This window comes from Eumetopias jubatus, unplaced genomic scaffold (assembly GCF_037043125.1).
Source record: "Eumetopias jubatus isolate StellerSeaLion01/CBP00866 unplaced genomic scaffold, mEumJub1_p1.0 scaffold_9, whole genome shotgun sequence".
NCBI classification, from domain to species: Eukaryota; Metazoa; Chordata; class Mammalia; order Carnivora; family Otariidae; genus Eumetopias; species Eumetopias jubatus.
In genome coordinates this window covers 35,534,904-35,547,299 of record NW_028274815.1, presented here as the reverse complement: position 1 = coordinate 35,547,299, position 12,396 = coordinate 35,534,904, and the positions used below count along the sequence as shown (strand labels likewise).

The 12,396-nt window shown below is 46.9% G+C and overlaps 1 protein-coding gene across 1 annotated transcript in view; it reads right to left on the bottom strand.

Moving 5' to 3' along the window:
• Positions 1–3,589, bottom strand: part of SNRNP200 (small nuclear ribonucleoprotein U5 subunit 200) — a 32,689-nt gene extending 29,100 nt beyond the window's left edge. Inside the window, exons 1-4 of the mRNA XM_028117133.2 lie at positions 3,425–3,589; positions 2,757–2,920; positions 1,236–1,407; positions 115–307 (exon numbers count right to left, since the gene is read on the bottom strand). Of these exons, the coding sequence (XP_027972934.1) occupies positions 115–307; positions 1,236–1,407; positions 2,757–2,920; positions 3,425–3,469 (574 nt within the window). The 5' untranslated portion in view covers positions 3,470–3,589. The remainder of the gene's footprint in view (positions 1–114; positions 308–1,235; positions 1,408–2,756; positions 2,921–3,424) is intronic.
• Positions 3,590–12,396: the final 8,807 nt, after the last annotated feature.

The window sequence follows — 12,396 nt, the reverse complement described above, 5'->3', positions numbered from 1 at the left end:
CAGGTTACGGGAACTCATGGACACATTCAGAGGTTTTAATGACTGAGGCTTGAAAATCAAGTTTAGAGGTCAAAAGCAACCACTTAATATGATATGGACATAAAGAGCCGTTACCCATATTCTGGATTTCCTTGTCTCCACCATAGTCTGTGATCTTTTTGCCCAAGTTCACTAGCACATGGTATCTGGTATCATCTGTCTGACCCAACAGCAGGTCAATCTCCTTTCTTCTTTCCTTGTCCCGAAGCTTTTCATTCTTTAGGACAGCGAGAACTTCATCAGCTGCCCCACAAAGGATATCACGTGGCTGGTGGCCAAAAAAAAAGGGAAAAATTTTTAGAACGAAACACAGAACATCACTTGCCAGCTTTATGTAAGAATGGGATGTGAAGGGGCACCTGGGGGGCTCAGTTGGTTAAACAACTGCCTTCGGCTCAGGTCATGGTCCCAGGGTCTGGGATCGAGCCCCGCATCGGGCTCCCTGCTCGGCAGGAAGCCTGCTTCTTCCTCTCCCACTCCCCCTGCTTGTGTTCCCTCTCTCGCTATGTCTGTCAATTAAATAAATAAATAAAATCTTAAAAAAAAAAAAAATGGGATGTGAAGAGTCATACCTCTTTAAAACCTGAATACCATTTCTGACCATTTTCATTACTATTAATTTAAAAAATGCCACAACTGTAGGAAAATCCACCTGTTTTTAAAAAGATTAGGTAGGTGGTCACAGGAAATAGGACCCAGCTTCCACAACAGTCTGACCATTTCTCCAGGCAACAGAGACACTGCTCTGTGCTCCTCTAGCTTACCAAACTTTTGGTAATTCTTCATCCTCACTAGACCCTCTGAGACTCAAAAAGGCCCTTAATCTAATCACAAATGTATAATGGTCAAAAGCACGGATTCCAGATATAAAATACCCAGGCTCATAGAGTGGCCCTGCCAAATACTACCTCTGTGATGTGGGAAAATTACTTAACTATTCTTTGCACCACATATGTCACCGGTAAAATGGAAAATGAGTATTAACAGCACCTAGTCATAGAGCTAATGTGAGGACAGACAGAGAGAAGGCACATAAAACATTATTCCACATAAAGTGAGTGCTCAGTAAATACTAGCCACTTCCACAAACTGCTATGGCCCACACAGGAAAATCCACAGACAAGGTTCTGCTGGTACCTCCCAGTTGTGACTCTTTCCCTCTCCAAAAACGCAGCTTCACCCTCTGGCTTCCTCACCTGGTCCCCAAGGGCAGCCTGGATGAAGCTGAGCAGCACCTCATAGGTCTCCCGGGTCTCTTTAGTCTTGGGCTTATAGATGATGCCCACCATCTCATCGATGCCCTCGGACAGCAGGGTATAACCCTTCATCTTGTTAATGTCGTGTCGGTCCTCATCACGCTTTCGTCGCCTAATGAACACATGATGTTTAAGAGGCAGAACCTACACCCCAAAAGGCAAAACTAAATCAAGCCTACCCTCCTCTCCTCAGCTTCATGGACACACGTACTATTTAAAAACATGAATCTGTACCTCAGCAAATGATTCCCACTTGGCCATCTTTATGGGAACACAGTAACAGGAAGGGAATCCTTTGTTATTCTCTCGCTAGACGCAATAAACGTTGCAATGAGACAGCCTCCTCATTCATTTGAAAAAGGACAACCCTTTTTACTTGGCATGACAACACTATATAATCAAATTTCGATTTGCCACCTCTCACACACATTTTCTTTTTCTAGCCAGAGAAACAGGCCCCAAAAGAATCTACTGTCATTGATTACCAACAAATTATAACAAACCTGGAAAGGAAGCCATACTCTGCAAAGTGGAGGACAAGTGATGTATTAACTCATTTCAGATATATCTAATCAAGAGGTGCCTGGCTGGCTCAGTCGATAAGAGCATGAGACTCTTGATCCTAGGGTTGTGGGTTCAAGCCCCATGTTGCAGAAATTACTTAAAAATAAAATTAAAAAAAAAAAACAAATATAACTAATCAAAACTGAGCCTACCAATTTTTGAGACTTCATCGTGGGAGAGGAGAAAAAGACAGAGATATCAGGGATTTAAAAATATAAAGATAAGGTAAATTTCAATGATCCTTTAAGTTTTGAAATATATCCTCCAAAAAGAAAAACAACAACAACAAAACAAAAACCTTTCATACAATGGATGCTTGAATATTAGTCTATACCAACATAAGTAGGAAGTGGGCAACAGCAGAGGAAAGAAGTAGGGGTGGGAAGTTTGTAATGAAAGAAAAAGAGTTAATGACACAGGGAATAGCGAGGGTCTTGAAAATACTGTGGAGAAAATTAAGATCTCTCTATGGACCAGAAATATATACATTAGAAAAAGATCTAAAAGTTGTTTTCTCAGGGCGCCTGGGTGGCTCAGTTGGTTAAAGGTCAAACTCTTGATTTTTGCTCAGGTCATGATCTCAGAGTCGTGGGATCAAGCCCTGAGATGGCTCTCGCTCAGCACGGAGTCTGTCCCTCTCCCTCTGCTCCTACGCCTGCTCTGTCTCCCAAATAAATAAATAAATAAAATCCTTATAAAAGTTTATTTCTCACTTCAGTACATATACTGAGGCCAAAAAACCTTTTAAATCTCATGTTCTGTTTTTACCTTCATTAAGTTGTTTTAATGCCACTGATGTCTCATTTTGCACCAAACATTTCAGCAAAAACTGCTCAAATACTCAAGGAACGGTGGATTTTGGATCCCAAGAAAAATCATTTTCTCCTTGGTACTCACTTAGCTCTTCTTTCCTCCTGCATCTGTGGTTTGGTCCGTTGAGCCTTATCTCCCATCCGGGTGCCCTCCAACTTCCCAACCAGGGACAGCACCTCTCCCGTGGGTTCATCCCGGCGGGTCCGGTCAATGAGAGAGCGGTCAGCTTGGAGCACAAGATTGGAGTTCTGAAAAGATCACAATGTTACTCAAGCTCTGACACGACTAGGGCCACTTCCCGTATCACAGGAGTGATATCATAGTAAGAAATGCAGCAACTAAGTGCTGATAAGCACATTCGGAATAAGAGATTTTCCTTAAAATGAAAGAGCGCCACACAACTGCACATGAGGAAAGAGCGATCAAATCAGTTGAACGATCCTTGCTCCTAACACTGCCCGCAATAACCCACACCTGGGAAAAGTGTCGGCACGCTGGGGGTAACACAGAAGGGGGCGGGTATGGCGCCGAGGGGACAGGGAACAAACACTCCTAGCAGAACTCTTAGCCCATCCCGCCCGCCCTAGACCCTAGTGGGCTTATTCATGTCGTCGTGTACCCCCACCTTCGCCCGGATCTGCCTTCGTCTCCGCTTTCGTGGTTCACCTGCAGGCCTTCAGACTAAAACTCCCTCCGCCTCCCGCTCCCCAGTGGGTTCCCTAGCCTGGGTCCTTCCGCGAGCCCACACGTACCGCCTTGTACTCGTACTGCAGGCTACGGGCGGTCACATCCGCCATGGCCGCGGCTGCTCCGGGATCTCAGAGCTCCGCTCCCCTACCACACGCTACCAAAAGCCGTTGCTGCCCGCTCCCGCCCGGCCGCAACAACGCAGGTTTGACGCACAGGAGAGAGAAAGAAACGTGCCCCCTTCCGCTTCCGGGTCACACGCCGGAAGTGTGAGTGGGGCGTGTCCCGGTGAAAGTGCGGAGCGGACCCACCGCCTTCTGGGCGGGGTGGGCGGGGCCGAGGCCCCCCCCCGCGAATCCCGTGATCCCCGACTCGGGTTCCGGCCACCTCCTGCGACTTCAGGCCCACTATGGATAGGCTTCCATCGTCGCATTGCTTCCAGGACCCCTCACATCGTAGCGAAACGTCCGCCTGCTCAGCCCCCTCTCCTAACCCAAGCGCTTTTCTGCCCGTTTCTTTCTGACTCTGGCCACCGTCCTGTGAGCTGTGCTGGCGAGGGGTGCTAACTAGCTCCTTTTCCAGTTGGGGAAATGGAAGCACCCAGCGAGCGATTTAAGAGTGTGTGTATGAGAATTGCCGATAATCATCCTTTGGGTTTCAATTCTGTACTTAACAATTAAAAGAAAACTCTGTCCCCTACCTTTTCCACCTAAAACCCACGCGTGTCAGCAAGACCCTGTTCTGGGCCGGCCGGGGCCTCCTATTTGCATCCAAATGCTTGTCTCATTCCTTCGCAGAGCCCAGGCAGCTGCCCTCTTGGCAGGAACAGCTCCCTGAAGGCAGTGACTTAATTTCTTCCTCAGCAGCAAAGGCCCCAGCGCCAGGAGACACCGCTGCCTTCCCACCCCAATCAACCAACCAGTTCTCACCTATGGAATGGCAACTCAGAGCTGAACGGTTACCTCACTTAGAGCCTGTTCGCTTTTGAAAGAGGAACGAAAGGGAAGATACTATTAAGCCAAAGGAATTCATCCTCTATAGCAGTCTCTGGGCCAAATTTGACCTGCAGGGGTATTTTGTTTGGCTGTCCATTGACTCCTTACTTAAAAATTGGGATAGTTCTTGGAAAATCTGGACTTTTAGCATCTATGGAGAAATCAGAATGCTGGCCACATGAGACCCTCATTCCTACATGGCCTTCTTGCCTAGTGCTGATCAGCAACTTGCTCTTCTTAGAGGATACACATGCTCCTCCCACTGCTCCCGTTTTCTCATACCTGGCCCCTGTAGGCATGTAGTTTGCAGCCCTAACAGTGTTTTTGTCTACCTGGGCCTTCCAAGGGACGGTAAAGTCCTTGCAGCAGCTCTGCTCCTCAGTGGCTTTGTGACTTTGAGGTAGCTAGCTACCTAGTCTCTCTGGGTGAGCATCATTTTGTCATCCTTAAAATGAGGCAGTAAAACTTACCCCCTATGTGTGTTGTGATTAAATGAGGTAGTGTGTTTAAAAGCACCAGTGAATTGTCTGACTCAAGGTGGGGGCTCACTGAAGGTTATTTAATCTGAATCCTCAATACTGACTTTTATTTTGTGGCCATCCTGTGGTTCACCCACCTGACACAAAAGAATCTGAAAAATATTTCAGGGATTCTGCTCTGTGTTTCTAGAGGAGTAGTATTCATGTTCACAGTCAAGCCTGGGCTGTGGGCAAATCCATGAAGCAGAGGAGGAATGGGGAGTGACTACTCATGGGAACAAGTTTTCTCATTGGGGTGATGGAAATGTTTTAGAGTTAGATTATGGGAATAGGTGCACAACTCTGAATGCAAATTAAAAATCACTGAATCATACATCTTATTTTTTTTAAGATTTTATTTACTTATTTTACAGAGAGAGCGAGAGAGCACAAGCAGGGGGAGCTGCAGGAGAAGCAGACTCCTCGCAGAGCAGGGAACCTGATGCGGGACCTGATCCCAGGACCCTGGGACCACAACTCGAGCGGAAGGCAGATGCTCAACCATCTGAGCCACCCAGGCACCCCTTGTTGTTGTTGTTGTTGTTGTTGTTAATTTTAACAGGATTATCCCCAGGAAGCTGAAGGACCCAAAGCACCCTGACAAGTACAGACCCTTGGTGGGGGGCGTTCATTACCACATTGGATTCAGCTTTAATTTTCTTCCAGTCTATGTGTGCCCATTGTGCTGCCTCTCTCCAGAGATTGAGAATTCAATATTCCCTACTGCCAGGCCTGGACACAGGGTTACCCAGCCTCCTGGGCCCTGCATTCCTGTACGTCAAGACCTGTCACTTCATTTAGTAACCTCTCAAATATTATATGTGCACTGAACTTTGTGAGCACTTTTAGGAACTCAGAGAAAAACGAGATGCAGTTAGAACCTTCGAGAAGTTATAGTCTTGGAGAAATGAAATGTACCAGTAACTGCAATTAAAAAGCTAAGTGGGGGGTGTGGGGGTGTCTGGCTGGCTCAGTCAGTTAAGCGTCCAACTCTTGGTTTTGGCTCAGGTCATGATCTCAAGGTTGTGAGGTTGATCCCCACATCAGACTCCATGCGCAGCGGGGAGTCTACTCAAGATTATCTCTCTCCATCTCCCTCTGCACCCCCCACAACTCTCTCTGTCTCTCTCTCAAATAAATAAACCCTTAAAATTAAAAAAAAAAAAAAAAAAGCTGGCGCACCTGGGTGCCTCAGTCAGTTACGCGTCTGCCTTCGGTTCGGGTCATGATCCTGGGGTCCTGGGATCAAGCCTGGCATAGGGCTCTCTGCTCAGCAGAGAGCAAGCAGAAAGCCCACTTCTCCCTCTTCCTCTACCTGCAGCTCCCCCTGCTTGTGCTCTATCGGTCTCTCCCTCTCTGTGTCTGTCTCTCTCTCTCTGTCAAATAAATAAATAAAATCTTTAAAAAAATAAATAAATTTTAAAAAATCTGTAAGTTACCAAAAAAGGAAAATTCCGTATGTTCCCATACCTCCTCACCTTCCCCCCTTAATTACAGCCCCCCAGCACTGCCTCTGTCAGAAAGTCTCTCTTTTGTGTCCCGCCCGCTGCTCCATTGCAGGGTATTCAGTAAACTTCTAGCTCCTTAAAAAAACAAAAACAAAAGAAAGCAAAAAAGAAAACCCCAAAAAACAAAAATAAACAAACAAAAACCTGTGCAGTAAGCGCCACAAGGGGGCGCTGAGGGAGATCAGAGAAGTCACTTGATCCAGGGGCATGAGCAAGAGTTCACAGTCGTAAAGGATGGCTAGGATTTCAGAAGCGGCAAGGAGTGGGGGAGATTTCAAGGGAATACAGAAGAAGCAAAGTATGAAGGTGGGAAGACAAAAACATGTCCTAGGAACTGTTAGGAACTCAATTCAGTTGAGGGAAGGGCAAATGTAAGATATGAAACAATGCAATATAATTTGGACAGATAAAATTTAGAATCTCTTGAAAACATAATGCCATTGTAAAGAGTTTTTACTTTATTCTAGGAGACCATAGGAAGCCATACAGATTTCTGGGGGAGGGCTGTTTGTTTTTTGCAGCTTTATAGCAGGTGTTTGATTAGAGGGAATAACATCTAGATTAAGCAAAAACTTACTGTTTATCACATGGCAAGCATTTTCAAAGTACCACTTTGGCATACATGGTCTCATTTAATCCCCATAAAGCCCTATTAAATATATTTCCACCATTTTAGCAATGAAGAAATCGAGGCCCAGAGAAGATAACTGACTTGCCTGGCCTCACCTACCTCAAAGCTAGGCTGTCTCATTCCAGACCCTCTGTATAGGGGCTTCCTCACAGAGCTGGGCAGGAGAAAGGTGACTCCCATAGTGCTAGGTAAGGTGTAGGTGAGAGAGTGGGGTGTAGGGGGTAGCAGAGGCAGGGAGTACAGCTGGGAGGCTATTGAAGGAGGCAGAGCAAGAAATGAGGTGTGCTTGAAAGGGGTGACACAGGCAGGGGGAATGGAATGTTAGAAAGGTGAGCGAAATTCAAAGGGACTTGGTGATTGTCTCTAGTGTGTCCAGGAAGCCCTTAGGTCGCCTGAACTCTTGGGGTTGGATAAGAGGAGTGCTGGGGCACCAAAAAGCCCCGGGTAACTTGCGTACCAGATGGTGAAATGCCTCCTGATCTAGGATTGAACATTCACATTCTGGGGTTCGAGTGAGGCTAAACTGAATGACCCCAGTAAACACCATGTCCTACATGGAGAAGGGATTCGGTAGAGGGTAGTTTCCTCTCCATTTGCCTAGAACATCAGATCACCCACTCATGCACACTTTTGAACTACTCCATTCCTTTACTTCTTCATTTAGCAAAATTTTATTGTCTCCGTGCCAGTCATCACACTAGGTTCCAGGGCTGCACCAGCAAACAAACCATTCTATGCAAATGAATGTTTAAGATTTAACCATGTAGTGACAAGATTGATTTTCTAATTAATTCGTCCGGTGTACGTCTCTAAACAGGCTTTGCTCCCTTTCAGGTCTTTGCCGTAGGAGGCAACGCCCTTGTATTAACCAGGAGGCAGTTTGATGTAGTGGTTAAAAGCATGGACTCTTGTGTCAGGCTGCTGGCGGTCAAATCTCAGCTTCACCCCTTCCTAGCTGTGTATTCTTAAGTCAGTTCTTAGTGCCTCAGGTGCATCCCCTGTTGAACTGAGATAGACTTACCCACTCCTTAGGAGTGCTGGGCACCTAGAACTCCACCAGGAAATAGTAAGGGTAAAGGACTGTCCGACAGAGCTGCATTTCTCAAAAGCGTTTATGAAGTACTTCGTGTCTGGAGGCAGTCTGTGATCAAACACAGGAAAGCTGTCTCATTCTTTGGCATACCCTTGCTTTCTTATTATAAATGGTCTTAGCTGATGGCCCTTCCACCCAAAACTTGGTTCTGAATGGCTGTTGGCTCTTCTCCAAACTCCAGCCCTCACATGGAAGATGACAGTTTGCCAGGACTAGGCGTATCCAGTAGTACGGCTATAAGTTGGGTGGCTGTGCCAGCATGTTGTGTATTGGGGCCACAGTGTTAGGCTAAGTATGTGACCTCACTGGGTGACTGATTTGCAGGGCCTCCTGAGAACTCATTTTGGGGTGCAAGTTGCCATAGGCTTGTTGAGAAATGAAATAATGTCCTAACTATATATAAGGTAGACTCCTTGTAAAGCCAGTCACACATCAAGGTGCGGCTCATACTGGTTCTGTGATGGATCCGTTCCTAACGAGGCAGCTGGTGGCTTGCAGTTTCAAGGACTGGCTTCCGCCACAGATGGAGGACAGACGGTTGTAACAAGATGAGTCTCCTCCTTGTACCGGGCAGCTCCTCTGTTAGGCTTCCCCCTCCCTACTATCCGATTCCCTCCAGTTTCCATTGCAGAGTAGAGCTTTTAAAAGAAAAAACAGGGGCACCTGGCTGCTTCAGTCAGAAGAACATGCAACTCTTGATCTTGGGGGTGTGAGTTCGAGCCCCATGTTGGGTATAGAGATTACTTAAATAAACTTTAAAATAAAGAAACAAAGAAAAAGAGAGAAAGAGCAAACAGGCCATGTCTGCACTGCATCTCACCGCACCCCTGCCCACCTTCCTCTCTGGGCCCTGATTTTCTTTCCTCTTGACAGTTCCAAGTCTCTGCCCGTTAATCTCCCCAAGCCGCAGACTGCCAGCTGGGACAAAATCCAAATCCCAAGCCCCAGTGATTTTTTCCCTGAGGCACTGTAGCCTTCTTAACTGTGTATCCAACCAACTTTTTAAAAAGCCAACGAGCATGGACCCAGCACTTGTCATGCACTTGTGACTGGGCCCGGTGAGAGGAGGGTCACCACACGTGAGCTCTGAGAGGAGGGTCACCACACGTGAGCTCTTCTCAGGGGCAGATACCAGCAGCTGGGGCAGGCTGAGTGAAGGCTTGGAATGCTGATTCCTGCCAGAGACCAATGTGCCAAGGAAATAGGAAGAGAAAGCACACAGCAGCGTGCCTATCACACCAGTAGCTCAGAAGCCCCTTGAGGATCCTCTGCAATTGCTCTTCTCCCCCCTCCCCACCAGAGATAACCACTTCCCTGAGTTTTTTTTTTTATTATTAGCCAGGCCCTTGCTTTTCTTCATAGTCTTACTACTTATGTATGATCTCGAAACAACATATTGCTGTTTTGAAAAAATGAGTAGCAACACAATACCCTGCCATGCAAAGAGAGGGCAATATGGTCCCAATAGATAGAGGCAGCAGAAGAAGGTCAAAGCAGAATGCCTGCATCAGAGGCTGGCCTCAGTTCCCCTGAGCGTCTCTGGGGCTACTGCAGGCCTTGGGCAGGTGAGGCCACAAAGGAGGCCTGGAAGCACAAGGTTCGGGGCAGTTGGGCATCTAGCAGGGTCGTGGTATGGACAAATACAGCTTCTTGGAAAAGGGTACATGTGAGGGGTTTTCGTTGTCATTGTTTATTTTTTTTAAGATTTTATTTATTAATCTGACAGAGATAAGAGAGAGCACAAGTAGGCAGAGCGGCAGGCAGAGGGAGAGGGAGAAGCAGGCCTCCTGCGGAGCGGGGAGCCCAATGCAGGGCTTGATCCCAGGACCCCTGGGATCATGACCTGAACAGAAGGCAGACGCTTAACCGACTGAGCCACCCAGGTGCCCCTGTTGTCATTTTTTAAAACCCTGCATGTCACAAACTCTGTCTTTATTCTACTCTCACACTAGTTTAGTAGTTTGGCTAAGTATAAAAGTCTAGATTTGGAAACCATTTATCTTCTTGCTTCTAGTGCAATGCTGAGAAGGCTGACACCCTGCTTCCTGATCCTGTGTGTGTGACCTGTTTCTGTCCTGAAACTTGTAGAATGCTCTGTCCTGAGTGTTCTGAAACTTTATGATAAAGTACCTTGGTGTCCGTTCATTTTTATCCATGTGCTGGACACTCAGTCTCAGTCTGAAAACTCATGTCCTCCAGCCACAGGATACAGGCTTTATTCCTTCTTCGGCATGATTTCCTCCTCTCCATTTTCTCTGTTCTTTTTCGGTCCCCTGATTGTCCTATGTGGGACCTACTTGGCAACCCTTGTCATTTCTCTCCACTCTTTTCTGGCCCTTGGCATTTTCACTCTAATTTGGGGAGATTTCTTCTGTTTTACCCTCAGTCTCTATAGTACCCGCCACGCTTGTACATTCCCCCACTCCACACCTTTGCTCTTTTGTCAGCCAAGAACACCTTTGGCCAGTCTTGACCCTTCCAAGGCAGATGGGCCACAATCTCTTCCTCAAGGCCTCCCTGGCCTCACCTTCAGATTCAGTTGAACATTTACCAGCATCTTACTGCAAATAGGTGAACAAATATAAATAAATATTATTTCAAACAAAAATAGTAAGGAAGGATTCTAGAATCCTTAGTGATGAGACCTCCCCTGTGCCAGCTATGAAGTAAGTAATCATCCTTCAGCTCCAAACCTACCTTCTATTCTGGGCCACCCTGCAAACCACATTTCTGCTCTGCCAGCCACTTCCAGTTAGGTTATGCCAAGGGGAGGCACGTGAAGGAGACTGCAGGGCTGGAGAAAAAAGCACTTGCTCCCACTTGTCAGCTTCCGGAGCCTGTGAGCGCCCCCCTACCCCCAGCGGCTCTCCTTCGTATGGGCGGGGGCAGTTCCTTCCTACAGCGGCAGTTTGCAGAGCCTCCAGCATGCGCGTGCGCAGAACCAGCTACACCCCATCCTTCATCAGACGCCAGCGCCAGCTGAGCAGCACCCCTCCTCTTGGGGGGCAGTTTCTGCACTGCAGAGACTTCTTGAAATCTTTTTGATGTTTTGCTCTTGGTTCCTTTTGTTTTCCCGCCGTGGGGTGGTTGCTTCCCGTAGATGCTACCTGATAAGTTGAGATGCCCTACACACCTAGTCAACAGTTCTTTGTTAAGTTCTTGGTTCACGTTACAGGTTTCCGTCTCCTGACTAGACTCTGTTACAACTCCCACCTTTATTTTACAGAAACTCTCATCTTTATCTTTTTTAAAAAATTATTTATTGAGAGAGAGAATCTGAGAGAGCGTGGGGGGGGGAGAGTCAGAGGGAGAAGCAGACTCCCTGCTGAGCAGGGAGCCCGACGTGGGACTCGATGTGGGACTCGATCCCGGGACTCCACGATCATGACCCAAAGGCGGTCGCTTAAATGATGGAGCCACCCAGGCGCTCCTCTCATCTTTATCTTAAAGGAGGTGATGGAGACAGAGGACACTTTTAAGGCAATATCCTGAATTCAGTGCTCTTGTTTATCCGTAAGAATAGGAGATGGTGTCCCGAACGGGGCTTCCATTTTGACAAAGTAATAGTTCGCTCCTGTTTTTGCCAAGGACATCTACGGGTGAACCTGAGCATTTCAGCCCCAGTGGCTTCATTTCTTTTCCCACACTGGCCACATTTCTTCCTGGCACAGGGGGACTTTTCACCTTTAGGTCTTCAGGTGCCCACTCTCCTCCAATTACGTTTTTGTGTCCTGATCGCTCCTTCAGCAGGAAGAGGGAGGGCAGCTCTGATTCCTTAGCACTTCCTTCCAGGGAATGGCCTCCCTGTTCTCTGGTTCTGCAGTATTTTTAATTCCTAAGGAACTGTCACCAGATTTCACTTTGGAAAACCCAGTTGTAAATGAATCCCACTCAACCTTATCCAGGGAAAACAATCTCTATTGTTAGGGAAAAGATTTCTGTTATGAAAAAGTACTCTGTGCTTGGATTCAGAAAATCTGGAACAGTTTGCTCCCAGAGCTTCCTGATAAGCAGGGAAATTTGGGAAACTGTTCTATTTCCTTCCTGGGGAAATTAAAAAAAAAAAAAAAAAATCTTGTTTAGCAGAGCTCCAGAAGGGAACTTTCCAGTCAGCCATCCCCAAAGGACAAAGGAAATTTATCTTCATTAGAAATTCAACCACCTCCACCACCCACTGCAGCTCCACACAGTCTGAATTATCATTGCAGAGATGGGGCAGGGACAACATAAACAAGAGAAACTTAATCCAGAATGAACAATGTAGAGATATCAACCCACCGAGGCTCTATACA